The sequence below is a fragment of the Heterocephalus glaber genome, unplaced genomic scaffold (assembly GCF_053883595.1).
Source record: "Heterocephalus glaber isolate CG9 unplaced genomic scaffold, H.glaber_assembly_v1.0 deba00001004, whole genome shotgun sequence".
Lineage (NCBI taxonomy): Eukaryota > Metazoa > Chordata > Mammalia > Rodentia > Bathyergidae > Heterocephalus > Heterocephalus glaber.
The window spans coordinates 8,332,080-8,351,970 of record NW_028258179.1 but is presented as its reverse complement, the minus strand read 5'-3'; the positions used below and the strand labels follow the sequence as shown (position 1 = coordinate 8,351,970).

The 19,891-nt window shown below is 44.8% G+C and overlaps 1 protein-coding gene across 5 annotated transcripts in view; it reads left to right on the top strand.

Moving 5' to 3' along the window:
- The first annotated feature begins 777 nt into the window (after positions 1 to 777).
- The window catches only part of Drc11 (dynein regulatory complex subunit 11), a 125,976-nt gene continuing 106,862 nt past the window's right edge, over positions 778 to 19,891 (top strand). Inside the window, exons 1-5 of one of the 5 annotated variants that reach the window (XM_087209495.1) lie at positions 778 to 978; positions 8,400 to 8,615; positions 10,300 to 10,419; positions 14,167 to 14,358; positions 15,471 to 15,542. In XM_087209495.1, the coding sequence (XP_087065621.1) occupies positions 8,400 to 8,615; positions 10,300 to 10,419; positions 14,167 to 14,358; positions 15,471 to 15,542 (600 nt within the window). In that variant the 5' untranslated portion in view covers positions 778 to 978. Of the gene's footprint in view, positions 979 to 1,012; positions 1,543 to 8,290; positions 8,616 to 10,299; positions 10,420 to 14,166; positions 14,359 to 15,470; positions 15,543 to 19,891 lie in introns of those variants that run through there. The other 4 variants (XM_087209493.1, XM_087209494.1, XM_021247390.2 and 1 more) reach the window with 4 other exon arrangements.

The window sequence follows — 19,891 nt, the reverse complement described above, 5'->3', positions numbered from 1 at the left end:
TGAGTTGTACCTGGTCTAGTTCTTGGTTCTTCTAATTTCCTATACTGGATTATTTCTGATTTTCATTCGACTTCCTTAGCTGTGTAATCTTTTTTCCCTTCTCATTTTGTTGCATTATAGTCTCTGTTAGTTCTTGTTTTATTAAATGGGTGTTCTCATTGGCTTATTCTCTAATATGGACACATGTAAAAAAATTGTTTTCTTTTACTTCTTTGATTCTTCACACACTTTGCCCACGCCTTTTTTTTTCTTTCATTTTCATTACGGTCTTGGATTGGGGCACGCTGTTTCCCTGTATCTTATTCGTAGTTAGCATGCGTTGCTCTGGACGAATCTTCGGTTTGCCCGAGTATAATGCGGGTGGTTTCTCTTTGACCCCCTTGCCACCGTGTGAGTTACTGCAGTTACCCACTTTTGCACAGCCTGGGCACCCAGTGAGGATGGGCCCTGCCTCCCTTCGTCTGTGCAACGCCAGCACCCTGCCTTGTCAGGAGACCAGTGCACTCGTCTGCGACAAAGTGCCCTTTGGCTTTGAATTTTTGCTTCATTTCATGCGGGGTCCTAGAAAATGACCGGCCCCGGCGACCTCCCCGGCGACCGAGAAATGAGCCCCTCACCCTACTCCCGGGAAGCTGAGGGACCCACGCCGTCCACCTGCCAAGCACCCACAGTGGTCGCCCCCTGTCCTTCCAGCGGTTGCCCGGGCAACAAGGGGCCGAGGTGCAGGCGCGCAACGCGCGGGGCTGAAGCGCGGGCCTCGGAGCAGCACTGCGCAGGCGCGGCGTCCCCGTTGCTAGGGCCGCCTACCCCTGCAGAGTGGCCAAGGAGAGGCGCCGCCGCCGCTTAGCTATGCCTGCCAGTGAGTGAACTCCACTCAGTGCCTTCGCGCCCTCCACAGCTGGCCAGCCTTCCTAGGGCAAAGGAGGAGATTCCTGGCGGGCGAGAGGAAGCGGGCAAGTAGCCAGCCATGTCGAACTCGTAAGCGATGGGCTCTTGGGCATCGCCATGGGTGGACTCCTCGGTCCTCTCCTCTTGCTCCTCTCCTCTCGCCCCTCTCCTCTCGCCCCTCTCCTCCCGGCGGCTCTCCTCGCCTCTCTTTCTTCATAACTCAGCAGATTCGGTATGTCCCGGGCTGGAGTATCCGCTCTTGTGGGCAAGGATATTCCACAGTTAGGTCTCCCCTCTTCGCTGTGCCCACTGCGCCCTTGCTGGTGTGTTGCTGAGGAAGCTTCCGGTCGCCTTCCTCAGTAATCAGTAAGTCGCTTGAGAAAACTCCCAGGTTCCAAAACTTCCCTCAGCCCACAGCCTGAGGAGGCGTCTTCACTCTGCTGTCCGACAGGGACCCAAGGCAGGGAGCCAGGCACGAAGCGCCTCCCAGCAGTTACCCTTTGCTCTTCTGAGCCCTAACTTCCAACACATGATGCGTGCCCGCTTCGGGTGCACGGCTCCAGGTCCCGGAACTGCAGCAGCTGTTGAAGCCTCCCAGCCACCCCGTGCTGCAGCAGCTGTTGCTGTTATTTCCGCTCGACAGAGGAAGCTTAGGTACTGAAAGTTGAGAACCTCGGACAGTAGCAGGTGGTGCAGGACAGGTGCGGCCCTGCGCCTGGGAGAGCGAGATAAAGCGGCACCCGGCGGCGCGCGCCTCCGCCAGCGTGCACGCGTAGACGCCGCCTGCTATAGCTGTGGGCCCGAGGGTAGCTTGGCTGCGGGCTGGGCCCATTAACTTAACTGCTGCTAGTTCTGGACGTTTGTAAGAGTCGGGTCGGCACAGGCACAGCCAGGAGACCAGGAGAAGAAGGGTCCTGGGCAAGGGTGAAAAATAAGAACCGAGAGAGACTATGTAAAGGTGCAAATTTCCAATGATGAATGTCATTATATTGTATACCTAAAATGTACCAAGGATTAGAATGAATAATCGATAATGCAAAATAGGAAGAGAAGGTCCAAAAGGGTAGGGATAGAGGGAGGGGCAGGGGAAGGAAAGAAGGGAAAGGAAAAATGATGAGAAATGGAAAAAATGGAAATAAAGTCTTTGTAAATAGGGAAGGGTGGAGGGCATGAGGGGAGGGCTAGGAATGGGGAAAAATAAGAACCAAGATGCATTATGTCAAGGTACAATTCCCAGTGAGAAATGCAATTGTGTTGTATACCTACTATGTACCAATGAAAGAATTTAACAAAAAAAAAGAAAGAAAGAAGGGTCACACTTATCTGTGCTCCTATGGAAACTATTTGAATATTTGTTTTATATGGATTTTTATTCACTTTCACACATGCTACTAAAGAGGGCCCACAACTGCCAAGCAAGCGTTTGTAGCTTGTGCAGCGGCAGCATGGGCTGAAAGCTTAGACTTGTGACTTGTCTTGGAAATAAAGATCTTAAGAAAAAAAAGAAAAAGATAGCAGGCGAGCAAGGGAGAGGCTGCAGCCCAAACGGCAGGACCTGGAAGGTTCAAGCCGCCAGGACCGACTCGGTGCCGGGCGTCCTGGGGTTCCATCCCAGTAAGGCGGTGGGCTTGCTCCTGACTGCTGGGGTCTCTTCCGTGGGCGCCAAGCCACCCCACCTGCACCATGGTGTGTGCAGCCCTCACAGGGTGCCGACCACCATCGGTGCAGAGTTAAATGTCATGAAGCATGAGGTGCCTTTTATCTCCTGCTGTCTGTTCCGCCCCTGCACTTAAAAATCATGGCTACACTTACTCACAGCCTTCAGCTTATTATTCCCAGTTTCTTGGTGGTGAGGAACCTGTCTTGACTCTTGACATAGGAGCCTGCCACTTACTTTAACGGTCTGCATTCTAATTTTCTTCAGCTAGGTCTTGTGTGACTCCCACCACAATAATTCCCCAATTTTGAGTGTTCTTTCTTGGTACTGGGAATGGGATATCTTTTTTCATTTCCTTCTCTTCACTCTTTACCTGTGTGTCTTATCTAAGTCTTGTACCTCTGCAGTACTAACGGACTCACTGTTTTTGCTGCTGGTTTCCGTGGATTTGCCATTTATAAACAGTGGTGATAAAAATCTCTTGTATTCTTCTCACCTTAGCTCCTTTGTCCTTGTTCACTCCAAGTTTTCTGTTTGGTTTCTGGTTTCCGCCTCACGTGTGAGGAAGTCTTCACTGTCCATGTCTTGGAGTGTGGACGGGGTCTCTCTCAGGTGGCGGCTGGCAGTCTGTCAGGTGTCTGCAGCCGTGACCTGCGGGTCTGGGGCTGTCTTCCTGCGCGTGGTTATTCCCGGATGTTGAGTGTGGCATCCTCGGCCACCCTTCCCGGCTTGGAAGCAGTGCTTTTGACCTGACGCTGTGTTCTGCTTGCTCAATCGGATTTCTGCTCCAGATTCTAAACAGAATCAGCCTCCCCAGTGTTTTCCTGCCCCACGTAGGCCCCAAACCCTACTCGGTCCAGAAAGTGAATCGAGCCCTTTTCTGCCGCCCATGGGTGGTGTGGAGCCTATGAGCGTGCCCAGCCCGGGCTTTGGTGAACGGACTCTGCGCTCACTGTTTTCCCCACTTCCCGACATCGTGCTCTCCGGGAGACAGCTGATACGTGGCTGTTACTGCTGAATGAAGGTGCAGTTCCTCTTTGACTTGACTTTTTCCTTCCTCATGTCCTTTCCCAACTGCTTGACTTTCTCAGGCTTGGCCCACGGATGCTGGAATATGCCAGGTGCCACACGGTGCTTTTGTTGTTCTTTTGCAGCACAGCTGTTGCTAGTGTTGCTGGTCGGTAACTGTGGTTACTAACTACTACTGATGCACGGAGTGAGCCTCCTGAGTGGAAGAGAATTCTGAGTTTCTGATAATGGTCTCTTTTACGATAAAGTTGTCTAGTAGAGTGCTATTTCATTGGTAATATGTTTTTCCCCTTTTTTCATTGCAGTACTGGGGATCGAACCCAGGGTCCTTGCACTAAGCTACATCCCAAGCCCTTTTTCATTTTTTATTTTGAGGCAGGGTCTCACTCAGCTGCCCAGGCTGGGCCTGAACTTGTGATCCTCCTGCCTCAGCCTCCCAGAGTGCTGGGATTACAGGCCTGCGTCCCATGCCCTGGCCACTAGTAGTAGCTTTTAAAATATTGCTAAATTTTGAGAAATCTGGTACCTGAACACCCTGGGGAGGGGACGCCAGAGGCAGAGTTCAGCATCCTAACTAGGGCGGTGTTGGGGAAGTGAGAGTTCAGTTCCTTTGAGTCAGGCCATTTTTGTCCTCCTGTGGTGGCACCAAGCCTGCGCCCCATGACTCCGTGTCTGCCCCTCACCTGCTTTCTTCCTGATGAACAGTGGCAGGGTTCAGTGGTCAGAGTGTGAACTCTGGAGCGGACTGCCCAGGTGCAAATCAGACATTCAAATCCCATGATGTTAGACAATACCTGTGCCTCAGTTTCCTCATCTGTAAACTTGACTGAGTAAGGATTTCATATCCAGGGTGTCTTTTTGGTTCTTTTCCAGAACCTCCATCATTTTACTGGCAGTCTTTCGTATCTGTGTTGTCTTTCTTAATTCCTTCAACTGTTTATTTGTCTCTTCATTGATCACTTTAATGATTGATTCATTCAGCTGCTTATTTGTTTCTTCTTTGATCTCATTGATTATCTTAAGAGGTTTTTAATTCATTAGCATTTTTATCCACTTCTGTATCTGTGGGATCAATTTTGGGGAAGTTGCAACTTTTTTTGTAATCTTGTTGCTTTGATCTCTCGTGAATTTTGTGTTTTTGCGTTGAAGCTTACAGAGCAGTTTGGATGGCTATCTCAACCTTGATTGAGTGGAGTCTTTTCCAGTGAATGACTTTCTCTTTGTGAGGTATTATCAGCATGTCTCAGCATGAGAGCACTCAGCTCATCCTGCTCAGAGTACTGAGTTCCCTCGCTTTCTCTGCATTCCAAGGAGAAAGCAACTACTAGAAATATCGGCATCTGGGGAACCAACCATATACAAGGCAAGGGCGATCAGAAAATGTACTGAGCTTTTAAATAAAGAATATTTGTTACAGTAAAAGACGCATTGCTGTGAATCCCCTCAAAATCCTCCCCTTCACTTCAAACACACATAATTCATTATTCTTGCCACTTTCTGAAGCAGCTCCGGAGTCCTCTTTAAAGTCTTTACCAGGTCCGATAAAATTCAGTGCTGCTGCTGAGTCCCACCCAGCAGAAAGGCAGGCTTATAGAGATGGTATAGTGTGTCCTCATCCACCTTGTTCACCGGATCTTTCCCAAAGTCAAAATGATCATAGACAAATGTTTCGAGTGATTCAGGACATCGAGGCAGCCAGGACAGTGCAATTAAAGACATTCACAATAGAGGACTCCAGAGCTGCTTCAGAAAGTGGCAGGAATGATAGGACAAATATGTTCAAAGCAAGGGAAAGTATTCTGAGGATTAATGGCCTTGTGTCTTTTACTGTAGTAACTTTTAAAATTTAAACATCCATGGTATTTTCATCACATCTCATATCAGCATATGATTTAAAGCTTGTATAAAAAGCTGCCAGCTATTTCACATTTTTTGTATTTTTATTTATTTTTAATTAAATTTTTTATTTTCATTTGTACGTGTTTGCACTACACAATGATTACATTCATTGTAGGGAGTTGATTCATGTACATAACACATATCAATTCTTTCTCTCTTCCCCTCCACCATTTTTTCATATACTTATCAGCCTTTCATACTTCTTTTGAGAAGTATCTGTTCAGTTCATTTGCCCACTTTTTGATATGATTATTTGCTTTCAGGGTTCATTTTTTGACTTATTTATGTATTCTTAATATTAATCCTCTACCAGAAAAATAACCAGTAAATCTTTTTCTCACATTCACTGGGTTGTCTCTTTACTCCGTGTTTACTCCATGTTTTTACTCTCCTGTGCTTTATAGAAGCTTCTTAATTTGATATGATCCCATTTGTTGATATTTTATATTAATTCTGTGCCTTTGGAGCCCTATTTTGGAAGTTTTGGCCTATGCGTTTGTGCTGAAGTGTTTCCCCTATGTTTTCTTCAAAAGGTTCGAGGACTCAAGTCTTATATTTAGGTCATTGATCCATTTTGACCTCATGTTGCTATAGGTGAGAGTTAAGGATCTACATCAGAACTATTTCTTTGTTTGTTTGTTTGTTTTTGGTACTGGGGATTGAACTCAGGACCTTGCGCTTGCAAGGCAGGCAGGCAGCGGTGGCACCACTGAGCTAAATCCCCGGCCAGAACTATTTCTTAAAGAGGCTGCCTTTTCTCCAGCATAGGTTTTTGGCCCATTGTCAAAAGCTCAGATGACTATAGGTGCATGGGTTTGTATCTATGACTTCTGTTCTATTCTGTTAATCTATTGTCTGTTTTTTGTGCCAGTACCATGTTGCTTTTGTTGCTTATGGCCTTGTGGTGCACCTTGAAATCTGGAGCTTATGATACCTGTAGAATCTTTTCTTGCTCAGCATTACTTTGTCTATTCTGGGTCTTTTTTTGTTTCCGTGTGAGTTTTAGGATTTTTTTTCCTAGTTCTGTAAAGAATGTTGTTGATATTTTAATAGACATTGCAGTGAATCTTAAATTGCTTTGGGTAATTTGGCCATTTTCACAAAATTAATTTTTCCAATCTAGAGCAAGGGAGGTCTTTCCATTTTTCTCATCTTCTTCAATTTCTGTCTTTGGTGCTCTGTAACTTTCATTACAGAGGTTTTGCACCTCCTTGGTCAGGTTGATTCCTAGATACTTAATGATTTTTGGGTTTTTTTGGTACTGGGGATCGAACTCGCGTCCTTGCACTTGCACAGCAGGTGGCAAAACCACTGAGCTAATTCCCAGGCCCTAGATACTTAATGTTTCAAGCTATTGAAAATGATTTTAATTTCTTGATTTCTTTAATGCACAGGAACACTATTGATTTCCCTGTTGATTTTGTATCCTGCTACTTTGATGAATTTATCAGGTCTAAAAGTCTTCTGGTAGAGTTTTTCAGATCTTCCATGTAAAGATACCTATCATCTGCAAATAGTGATTATTTGACCTCTTCCTTCCCTACTCATGTGTCTTATGTTTCTTTCTCTTTCCTAATTGCCCTGGTTATGGCTACAAGTCCACTATTGAACAGGAGTAGTGAGAGTGAATACTCTTGCCTATTCCTGGTTTCACAGAAAATGCTTTCCATTTTCCCCCATTCCATATGATGCTGGCAGTGGGTGTGTCATATACAGCTTCTATCAATTTCAGGTCTAGATCCTTCTATGCCTGTTTTCATTAAGATTTTTTTTATCATGAAGGGATGTCGGGTTTTTTCAAAAGCCTTTTCTGCACTTACTGAGATGATAATGTAGTTTTTATCCTTGATTCTATTTATGTGGTGTAATTCATTTATTGATTTACATATGTGGAAGCATCCTTGCCTCCCAGGGATGAAACCAACTTCGTCATAGTGTACGATCTCTTTGATGTGTTGTTGAATTATATTTGTAAAGATCTTAATGAGGATTTTTGCATCTGTGTTCATTAATGATACTAGTCTGTAGTCTTCTTTTTGTGTGTGTGTTTCTGTTTTGGCATTAGGATAATGCTGGCTACACAGAATGAATTTGGAAGCATTTCTTCCCTTTCTATTACATGGAGAATTTTGAGGAGCATTAGTGATAATTCTTCTCTTAAGATGTGATAAAATTCAGCAATAAATCAGTCAGGCCCTGGGATTTTGGTAATTGGAAGAGTTTTAATTACTGCATCAGTCTCATTGCTTGTTATTGATCGGTTTAGATTTATTAGAGCTTATTGATTCAATTTATGAATTTATTTATTTCCAATTTATACATTTCTACAAATTTATGTATTTCTTCTGGATTCTCCAATTTATTGGAATATAAGTTTGCAAAATAATTTCTGATAACCCTGTGGGTTTGAATGATGCCTGCTGTAATTTCCTGAACTATTCATTTGGTAATTATAGCAGTGGCTGTACCCAAATCCACATGCTTATCAAAATATAAATTGCCTAAAAAGCCTTGCAGCCACGTGCAGTACTTCCTTGAGTTCTTACTTCATTGCACATTACATTTTGTAGTACTAGATAACCAATACAGTAAGTCCTCGACTTATGAACACTCAAGTTGTGAACTGTCACAGGTACACTGTATAAGATTCACAGGTGTTCTGTTTAAGACTCACTTTGTCGCATTACGAGCAAACCCAACTTAGCAAGAACATTCTCCTGGAATGAAACTCGTTCGTAAGTCAGGGACTTCCTGGATATATCCCTGTCAAAATCATTTTAATTTGTTAAATTGTCTAAATTCTATGTCTTCCCTTAGAATGTATAATAAAGTGTGGCACCAGACCCAAGAAGCCCTCAATTCTTTGCTTGATAAAGAATCTCAGCACGTGATAGAACCACAAAGAAATCAAGTTTTCATCTTCCAGATGTTGGCTACATTCTACATAAAATATGTGCAGATCTTCAGAAACCTGGAGAACATCTATGACCAGATGGTCCATCCGCAGAAACGAATACTGATCCGGAAGATACTGGATGGAGTGATGGGCCGCATCCTGGAACTGAAGAATGAAATGGTTGAATTGGAATTAAGCGAGTTCCATTATTTTGATGATATCTTACAGGACCTAAAGTTGACTCCCGTAAGTACAGCAGAGTATTATTTTTTTATTTTTTGTAAGTAAGATATGTAGGCCTGTACCCAATACTCTTATAGACTTTCTAGACACATTTACCTATGGCTTAATTATGGTATTAAAAGCCTAAACATTTATCTTCAGTCACACCATACTATCATGAACCAGGTTTAGGTTCCCTTTGTTTTGGATGCAGGCAAATCTTGCACAGTCCCGGGCTCAGTTAGTACAGAGGTCTGGTCTCACCAAACCCCATGGTTTCTGCCCAGGACTTTTGCACTGGAGTGGGTTGACCTGTCATAATATTCTGTAGCACAAACCCTCCCAGCCCCCAGAGCAAGTCCCCTTCTCTCTGTGTCCTGGGGAAGTCTCTCTGGACTTTATTTTCCTTATCCTCTTCTCCTGGATGGGAAGCCGGTTGGATGCTGGGTCTTTATTCCCCGGTGGATACCACTTCTCCTGTGCTTTGAGCCGGCAGCTTCACTGTGTTATATTTGGACCTCTGCTTGGCCTCCCTCCCCATGGACCTCTCCCAGCTGGCACCTGGTAACCTGGGCAGCCTTCTATGGGCAGTCAGCCCTTCCCACTGCCCTTCTGACTGTGGCTGCCTGATGCCCACCTGAGATGTCTTCTGATGTTCTATCTGGCTGGGTCTTCTGGGGACCGTTGTGCAGGTCAAGAAACTTTTGTCATAAAAGTTGGAAAAGTACAACACTTGAACACACTGTTTAATAAATAACATCACAGCATCAGATAAGAGTATAATCATTCCTCCCTGGTTCTCCATACCCACAAGCCACACTCACCTGAGACCCTGGCAGCACACTCTCAGGTCACCCCAACGCCTCACTAGCCTAGAAAATGATTGATGTTCCAAAGCTACTGTCACCTCCCAGGAGCCCTGTCCCTCTCAGTCCTGAAGCTGACCCACTGGGAGTCACACCTTGAATCGGAAAAAAGGGGAAACAACCTCAAAGACCCAAACCTTGGAGTCCTGTGGCAGCTCTTCCACCAGGAAGCAGCCAGTATGGCTGATGGCGTCGGGGATGATACTTCTCCATGGGGCAAGGAGCATCTCTGTACTCTGGATTGTTGGAAAATACTCTTTCAACCTCCTCCAACTTGAAATATGTGGCAGTACACAGAAGCAAAGAGCGTACATTTGTATTTATTGCATCAAAAAATCCAGTTTCCTAATAAACCAAATTAATTTTGTGACAAATTTTTGTAATACAGCAATTTAGGTTGAAAATAAAACCAAATTATTAGGAAAAAAAAGTGTGACCATTTACATCAAGGTGATGGTGCTGATGATAAATTACTCACATTAACTCAGAGATCTCTGTAACCCAATATACTGCTACCCTGATTTGAGCCATTGTTTTAGATAGCTGAGATAATATTATATTTCTTGAAAGAAATTCATGAAATAAGATTAGTTCTTTGAGGCGATATATAGATACAGAACCCAGAGGTTTCAGTGTAATGAGTAAAGGAAGGACACAGTGTGATTTTCCTTTTGCCGTGTTGTGTCTCCTTGGTGGTAGTGAATTCCCCCGCTCCCTGGGCCTGACTGAGAAGGGGCAGTGAACCCAGGGTTTGGGATATGCTCAGTCTTGCTCTGCATTTTAGGTGGATTTTCTGGAATCATAACAAAAATGTTCTTCTGTTTGCCCTCTCTCTTCTCTAGCAACAATTAGATATTCCCATACCCAAGTACTTTTTGAAGGAGAAGTTAGAAGTGATAAGAGGAAGAGAGAAGATCCTGGCGCAGATATTAGCAGAGAGTGGATTAGATGTGCCCGACATGGTTCGTATCATTTTGATAAGTGGTTTTTCAAAATCTGTATAACTTCCTTTTCCTGATGCTCTTGAGTGTAGGAGAAACAATGACATTATTCACTACTTGAGGAGGGAATCACTCTGCCCTTGCGGTCATGTATAGTATGTAAGAAGTTATATAACTTTTAGATGTGTTCTTGGTGACTCATAATCATTATTTTTCAAGAGTTTAAAAATAGAGATCACAGTGTAATGGGTTGGTTAAATTGGGATTTCAAAGATAGGTGGCTTAGAAACGCAGTTTAATCTTTCATGTCCTGCTCACTTAGCTAAAGTTAAAAGCTAAATACTCTTCACATAAAATAATTAAGTGCCACCCTATCATAGTAGGAACTTGAAGATGACTGTGTTTTCTCAGGTGCTCACCGGCCTTTGCAGACTTCTAGTTGAGGGACACTTGGGTCACTGGAAAGCAGAGTCTATGGGGATGAGAAAGAGAAATCCTGGAAGAGCACCTCTGTCCTCCAGCTGCCCTCCTCCCTTCTCCTCAGCTGCCTTAGACCTGATCCCCACCTCTCACGGTGACTCCCAGGCAGGCAGCCTCCAGCACAGTCATTTCTTGCACCTGGAAGGCCTGCTCCTGCATTCAGAGACTTGCGGCCTGTGGAGTGAGTGATCCCTGTGCCCAGCAGCAGTTGGCTCTGCACATCGGGCCCTGCAGAGCAAGGGGCACAGAGTGGCTGTGCAGAGCCTGCAGGGACAGAGCAGCATGCCGGTGACAACCAGCATGTGCATTCTTCCTGCAGACAGGCCCTGCAGGTAGTGCTGGCCTGGGTCACAGTGCTGAGGAAAACTGAAGCTCACGGCAGGGGTGGTGGGGACAGAAGTGCAGGGCCACAGGGAAGGACTCGAGTTGTAGCCAGCTGAGCACCATCTCTGCACCAGTGGGCTCAGTGCTGCTCTTCTGTACACACCTGTCAAAGTGGGGCTCTTTCTACCTGATACAGCATCCTTCTGGAAACCTTTCCTGACCACCGAACCCAAGCTGAGCGCTCTTTCCTGTGCCCTCCACAAAGCCCTGGCCCCCAGCTACATTATGGATCCCTTGGAGTCCGTTCCCTGGCTGGATGCTTGGGTCCAGCCCTCCCCTCACCTGTGCTTTCTGTCCGAGAACCTGCTGGATGTCCTTTAATCCCCTGAAGGAACCCTTTGTGCTAAGCAGTGAGGCCAGTGCAGAATCCCTGAAGATTTTATGGGACAAATGGAGAAGGGAGATTACATCACACACAAGGCAGTACAGCCCCAAGATGCCTCCCTGCTGGTCTCCTCCCACCATCTCTCTTCCTTTGCACCAAGTAGCCATGAGGGAGGTTTCTCTCTCCCTTCCTCGCCCAAAGTCCAGCCTCTCATTGAGCTGGGAAGAGTGCTCATCCCTGCCTCGGCCATGTCAGAGGTGCCAGACCCCAACAGGCACAAGGCTTCCCCTGAGCCTTTCTCCCTTCCTGAGCCACCTCTCCCTTTAAGCTGCTAATTTCTCCAGTGCGTGTGCATTACACACCCCCAAGAAGAAGTTTGATCATTGAAAATTACTGTAATTTCACTATTCAAATTCCTCTAATTTGGATGCTTAACATCCACTGGTTGGTTGGTTGTTTGGTGTGGACTGTGCCGGGGATCGAACCCATAGCCCCTTGGATGTTAGGCAAGCACTCTACCTCTGAGCTCCACCCCAGCCTGCATACCCACTATTGAGGTGCCTAAAACTCTTTTTTAAGCTGACTGGACTACCCAAAATTCCTTGGATAGAGTGATTCAGACTTGGCTGATAGTGTCAGAATGACAGTGTGGAATTTATGCAAATAAGCACAATACTGTCAGGTGCTAGGTGTCTGCCATGTGCATAACTGCTCCTGCATACATCACTGATCTAACAGAGTAACGTGCATCTTCCTTCTGGCACGCGAAGCACATTATTAAAATGTGTGTCCCCGTGCATTTGAAGCGATGGAATCTCACCGTAAACCATGCTGAGGAGAGTTGCACGCGAACAAGCTTCCTCATCTCAGCCTCGTTCCTCATGCCTTACTGAGAGGCTGCAGAGGGGCAGGGGGTGGTTTAGTGGGGACTTGTGTGGGTGACGCTAATCTTGTGAGCCTCGGTGTTCTTAACTCCTTTGGGGTCACTGTGGCCCGGGAGGTTGCCCTTGTGAACTGGATGCAAAGCATCCGGCATGTGTGGGACCTCAGCAGATGCCTCTGCCTCTCCTCCTCTCCCCTTCCTGTGCCCCTGCCGCCACACGCTGCCCGCCTGGTAACAGGGAAGGAAGGAGTCGTCCTGGGAGCAGTGTCCTGGGTGATGACTGACGACCCCAGGCCCCTGCGCCTAGCTTCAACATGGCGGCCGTGGGTTCCCTTGGAGCCCGGATGGGGCCTGAGCCTGGCTCGGCCATTTCTGGCTCTGTAGCCTCCCCACTGCCTCCACCCATGGATGGACGTCCCCAGGACAGGCCATGCACAGTGTCCCCCTTCTCGGGGACAGCAGTGGGTCCTCACCCAAGCCCTCTCCTGGCTCTCTCAGGCCTCTGGTGCTCCCAGAACCTCACTTGTGTTGCTCTTTTCCCCAAACCAGAGCAGCCCCTCAGCTGACTGTCACCCCATACCTGACCTTAGGTCCCCACCATCCACTGCTCAAGCCGCTGAGCTGTTTTAGTGCCATTCATCCCTTTTGGATGTCTCTAAGACACAGATTTACAGACAATGGGAGATACTTCATAAGGAAACCTAGTGGTTCCAAAAATGATTTTAGCATTAGTTGTATTCACTAAGTCAGACTGTACTTGATTTTAAACTCAACATTTTATTTGACATATATTTTTAGTGTTTAATTCTCATATTAGAGAGGTGCTTTTAGTTTCTGATCCTACTGTGAAGTCAACGAAATATTGGCAGCAATTTCAAATTGTACTGAATCCACTTTATTGACATTTTTGGTATGAATTGCCACCAGGATGAAAGATTGTGGCCCTAATTAGTATTTTGTTTGGAAGAAAAGAAGGAAGCTACTGGCCCTTAAATTTCAGATCACTCGTGAACAGGATATAGTATCAAAATACGCGTAATTAACCGGGAAGCGAATGTGAATCATGTGGTGACTCCTGGCAGGGGGTGCCAGATGGAAGTGATTGGTGGGTACATAAAGTGTGATCAAAAACTGTGGTGAATGTTTTGTTTTTAATTTATTACCTATAAAAGAGACATTACCTTTAGTCCCCCTCTAAATCATTCCCCTTACTTCGAACACGTGCCTGCATTCTTGCCACTTTCTGAAGCAGTTTCTGGAAGTCTTTTTTTGAGTGGCCTCAGGAGATATAATCAAAAATATAGTGAATGCTGCTGCTGAGTGCTATCCAATGAAATAGAAAGGCAGGGTCATAAAAACACAACGGTGTCCTTATCCACCTCATTTAGCACCCTGTGACCTCTGGTTCTTCCCCAAGTCAAAATGACCAGGAAAGGTCAATGTTTTGCATGGATTCAGGACATCAAGGCAGCCATGACAGCACAACTAAAGACACTCAGGAGAGAGGACTCCAGAGCTGCTTCAGAAAGTGGCAAGAACATGGGATATGTGTGTTCAAAGCAAGATGGGAGTATTTTGATGACATTTAAGGAGAATGTATCATTTGCAGTATTAAATTTTTTATTTAAACAGTTACTATATGTTTTGATCACATTTCATAGGATGTTTACATACAGATTTATCCTGTGTCTTGCAGAAAACCACTGTGAAGGCAATACCCTTGGAAGAGGCTGTTAAATTAATCCAGATTACTGAGAGGGCACGTCAAGGTCGCCTACGAGCTCTATTCATGAAGCAAATCTATCTTCAAGAGTACAGAGCGAAGCAAGCCAGGATCCTTGGCGAACAAGTAGCAGATGCTGGGGCTGCTGCACTCCGTATTCAAAAGGCAGGCACCTGGGGCTCGCTGGGGGACAGAGTTTCCTGCATGGCCTGAGATGCATTCCAGGTGGAGAAGCAGAGTCCAAGTTCACTTCAGTGGAGGTGGTTTAGTCAGTAAATTCCAGAAATATTTATTAAGTCATCCTGGAGAAACCACTAGCTAAACTGGGTCATGTTTAAAATTTTTATCTCAAGTAGCTATTAAACACAGGCATTTTATTCAAATATTTTTAAAGACCATTGATATTTGTTGGACAGAATGTTGCTAAAATTCAATGAGGAAGTAAATCCTTAATGAGGATTTTTTTAAATGCACGCAGGCACAGACATATGATTACAGAGGGGAAGAGCAAGAATTCATAGCTGACAGCTTGCAGAAAAGCTGACAATCATTTAAAAAATTGCAGCAACCATAACTGATGGACAGAGCACCAATATCCCTTCTTGAAGTGGCGCTTCTCCTTGTCAGAGGAACACCCCAGATTTTACCCCATCTTTTTGCAAAAGGAGGCCAGGGTTGCTTCGGGGGAAACAAAGGAGATGTGATGTGATGCAAATTAGAATTAGGATTGAGAGAAAGTAAGACTAAGGACATACAATGGAGCTGGAAGATCAGAATTCTGTCCCTAATTATGTCTGATTGGGAGTGGGAGAGAGAGGTAGGAAAGACAGATGAAAGATAATTTCTTTCAAGTTTCCATGGGGATATAAAGTTTTAGCATCTGACTTAAAAGCTTGTGATGCATAATTCTTAGAATGTTTCCCCACTTTACGTTGGAAATTTTTCTCTTAAAACCATGAAGAGGCACCCTTAGATCTAGCGCCTCTCTCTCCCTCTCTCTCTCTCTCTCTGTCTTACCCTCTGAAGTTTCTCTTGAGGAAAACTAGGTGGGGAACTCCCTGAATGAGAGGAATAGCTCAGTTCTGTGATTTATCCTTTTTTAAAAATTTTTTTTTCCTGTGATCACAGCACAAAACAAATCAACACATTTGCGCCCAGCCTGGAGTTTATAGTCATCAGGGCAGGTGGCTCATGCCGTTTATGTGGGGGAAGCTGTGTGACCACATCAGTTCTGTTCCTGTTGTGCAGCTAACAAACAGCCCTGCATTTGATTTCAGGTTTGGCGAGGTTTCCATCAGTACAAGAAGACGGATAGAGAGAGAGAGGAGGAGATGGTGTTCCTGGGAATGGTGAGTTCCCTGCCAGCAGGATCTGGCTTCTTCAAGACAGTAGATGCCTTGTCATGACTTTTTCTTTTTGTTGGATTCTCCCCCTTTGCGTTTAATTTGTCACGCCCAATGGATTCATTCTGCTAGGTTTCCTGGGGTTGTGATCCTCATTGTCTTTTCCTAGGGTATTGTCTAAAATTTTTTGGAGTGCTGGTTTGGTATTCATGAAGTTCCTAAGGTGCTCTTTGTCATGAAAGTATCTTATTTCTCCATCCATTTTGAAAGATAGTTTTATAGGGTACATCAATCTGGATTGGAGGCTGTTTTCCTTTAGGGCTTGGGATACCGCACTCCAAGCTCTTCTTGCTTTGAGGGTTTGCATTGAGAAGTCTGCTGTGATTCTGATGGGCTTTCCTTTGTATGTGATTTGTTTCTTTTCTTTCACTGCTTGTAGAATTTTGTTCCTCTGTTGGATTTCTGGAAACCTAACTATTACATGCCTATGTGTAGATTTTTTTTTGATCAAGGCTATTTGGAGTCCTATTTGCCTCACTCATCTGTATGTCAAGTTCTTTTCCCCTCCTTGGGAAGTTTTCTGCCATCACTTCTGTGAACAGTTTTGAAATATGCTTTCTATATCCTTTTAAATTCTGTAAAATCTGTGGTAATGTCTCCTACATCTTGATATTGTAATTTAAAAAATGTATAATTGATATTGTGTAACAGGAAGTAGAGGTCTAAAGGAGCAAGGGAAGTGGGAGGGGTAGGGGAAAGGAAAAAAGGGAAAAGCAAAAATATGAGAAAAGGAAAAAATGGAAACAAAGTCTTTGCAAATAGCGAAGGGTGGAGGGGGTGCAGGGAGGGCAAGGGAAGGGGAAAAAAAAAGAAAAAAAGAACCAAGATACTCATGTAAAGGTACAAGATCCCAAAGATGAATGTAACTGTATTTTATACTGAAAATGTACCAATAAACTTAATGGGAAGAAAAAAAAAAAAAAGAGGAATCCAGGATGAGAAATGGAAAAAATGGAAATAAAGTCTTTGTAAATAGAGAAGGGTAGAGGGGGTGAAGGGAGGGCTAGGGATGGGGAGAAAATAAGAACCAAGATGTATCATGTAAAGGTACAATTCCCAATGAGAAATGTAATTGTGTTGTATACCTACAATGTACCAATAAAAGAATTTAAGGAAGAAAAAAAGAGACAGTAGATGCCATAAGGCTCATGTCTTCTCAGGAGCGTTTGGGGGAAGAAAGGAAAGCAAACTGGGCGACTTACAGTCATGGAGGCCTTGAGTGGAGAGAAGCCCACGGTGGAGGGGTTTGGAGAGGCAGCGCCACACCCTTCCCAGGCTGCATGCCAAGAGCAAACTCTGCTTTATTAGGGTTCAGGGTCTTGGGAGTGGGTTGCATCGGTACAGCTAGCTCAGGGTGGGGCATGTGGAAGTCTGCATGGTGATTACTAAGTCACAGAGCAGGAAGGGTGTATTAGTTATCTATTGCCATACATCAGTGTAACTGCAGACAGCAGCTTGTGGCATACCCATCAGTCTTGTCACAGTCTGTGGCTGGCCGGGTCCTCTTTCTGGGTCTCACAAGGCCACCATGGCCATGTGGGCCGGGCTGATCTCACCTGAGACTGGGCTGGGAGGTACAGTGTCTTCGTCCAAGCTTGTGTGGCTGCTGGCAGGATTCAGTTCCCCATGGGCTGTCAGACCGGGCCTCATTTCTTTGCCAGCTGTTGGCTGATGGAGTGAGTGGTCCCCTCTGCATGGCCGGGGCAGGGACAGCGGAGCACTTGCAGTCTTGCTCACCAGCCTGGAAGTGCCGTCGGTCTCCTCTGCCCTGTTGTGTGGGTTGGAAGGAGGTTAGAGGGGCCACTCGCACTCGGGGGAGGGAACTACACAGTGGGTGGGGACCAGGAGGCAGGACACACAGGAAAACCCCAGGGTCTGTCTGCAGCAGAGGATTCCCCCACGTGGCGCATATCCTGGAGCACAGGGCCCTGCCGCAGGGCAGCCCCAAGGTTAGCTCTCCTGTACCCGAGTCCCGCCTCCCCGAAGACGCTGCTGCCAGTCTTGGCTCTATCCCTGCAGCAGCTCAAAATGTGTCCTATACATTTTCACAGGACAGCCCTGCCTGGATTTGGTGGCAGCTCTTATGACCCCGTAAGCCAACTCTTGTAGAAACTTTTTTTACACTTTTAACCACCTATTTGTAGTACATAATGATTATTTCTATCATGGGGAGTTGGCACTTGTACATAACACATCTCAATTCTTCTCACATCCTTGTCCCCTCCTGTCCCTCCCCTCTCCATCTCCTATTCTCCTTCCTTCCTGCAGAGAATCTATCTCCCTTTGTCCTATTAGCTATCTTTTATTTTGCTCTTTAAATTATTTATCCTTTGGGTGTCTCACATGAGAGAAACCATGTGCTATTTAAACATGTGGGTCTGGTTTATTTCACTTAACATGATGGTCCCAAGTTGCATTTCTACAAATGCCTCAAGTTTATCTTTCTTTAAGACAGAGTAGTACTCCACTGTGTGTAAATACCACCTTTATCCATTCATCTGTTGATGGACGCACAGGCTGCTTCCAAGATTTGGCTATTATGAACTGTGCTGCTATAAACATGAGTATGCATGGATCCCTGTAAGATGATGTCTTTAACTCTCTGGGGAAGACGTGTAGAAGGAGAGTAGCTGGGTTAAATGGAGCTTCTAGTTTTAGTTCTTTCAGAATCTCCATACAGACTTCCATAGTGGCTGTGCTAGCTTACATTCTCACTGATGTAGAAGGGCTCCTTTTCCCCTGGAGCCTGACCAGCATTTGTTATTATCTGATTTCTCAACGATGGCCATTCTTTCTGGAGGAAGATGAGTCTCAGTGCTGTTTTAATTTGCATTTCTCTAATGGCCAGAGATGTTCGACATTTTTTCGTGTGCTAGTTCACCCCATGGAAGCAGGAAGCGGTGGTGGTTGCCGGGGCTGAGGGAGGGAGAAGTGGGAGTTGCTGTTCCCTGGAAACAGTCTCAGTTAGCAGGGGGTGGAGTTCTAGAGACCAGTTGCAGGGCGATGCCAAGGTAGTAAACACTAGTTAACTGTGTACTGAAAAATGGTTAAGATAACGAATTTTTTTTTTTGGTACCAGGGATCGAACTCGGGTCCTTGCACTTGCTAACCACTGAGCTAAATCCCCCCCCCAAGATAGCAAATTTTATGTTATGTGGCTTATTAAATTTCTTAAGTTTTATTAGGACATTAAAATGTGTGTTGGCGGGGTTCTGTATAAATCTGGGCTATTTGCTACTGGTCAAAAAGTACAAACTGAAAGTTAAGTAAGAGGCTACAGTCTTTCATGGACTCCTAAGATGCCATTCATTGTGAGATGCATCATTATTGTTAAGAGACATTAGGAAGAAAGATGCTTCTAAGTAAATGAAAGCACGCCCTTGATTGTAATACACATCCATCCCTATTTCGGGTACTTTACACTGAGAAATGTGTGTCTTAAAATTGGTGAAATAGGGTAAGTTGTATTTGTCATTAGCAAAACTAAGAAGGCTGAAAAATTATATTTATTAGGCCGAGGATTTAGCTTAGTGGCACCACGCCTGCCTGACAAGCTCAAGGTCCTGAGTTTGATTCCCCGTACCAAAAAAAATATATATATATATATAATTATTGACAGAGTCTGATTCACATTCTCACAGGAGATGAACTAAATTGACTCAGCCTCTCTGAAAGCCAGTCAGCAAGATGTAGCAAGATCCCAAAATATTTATGACCTGAACCCTCGACTTCTGCTTCCATCTTGGTGAATCATCAGAAACAGAAATCCATGTGCGTAGAAGTTCTCAAAGTCTGTGCACTAAATAGAATTAATGATAAGAAAATGAAGATGACCAATCCCATTGCTGTAGTGGGCATGTAGTTAAATAATTTATGGTGGACTTACATAATGGAATGGTCAAAATAGTGGTCAAAATAACATATGTATTACGTATTTTCACTAAGTGAGTGAATCCAACGAAGTATGTTCAAAAAAGAAAGCTGCCAAGCTTGACTAGAGCTCATGTCTTCATGGGTGAACTTTGAAAGATTTTTTTTGTTGTTGGTATTTTCTATAATGGTCAAATGTTACTTTGTTAATTAGAAATATACTCTTTTAAAAGTAAAGGCAGGGCCGGGGATTTGGCTCAGTGGTTTCGCCTGCTGCACAAGCGCAAGGACCTGAGTTCGATCCCTGGTACCAAAAAAAAAAAAAAGTAAAGGCAAATGGCAACAAAATATTATCAGTTTTCCTCTAAAATCTCTCAATTGCTTGATCTATATGAAGAGGCAGATAAGTAATGATATGACATTAT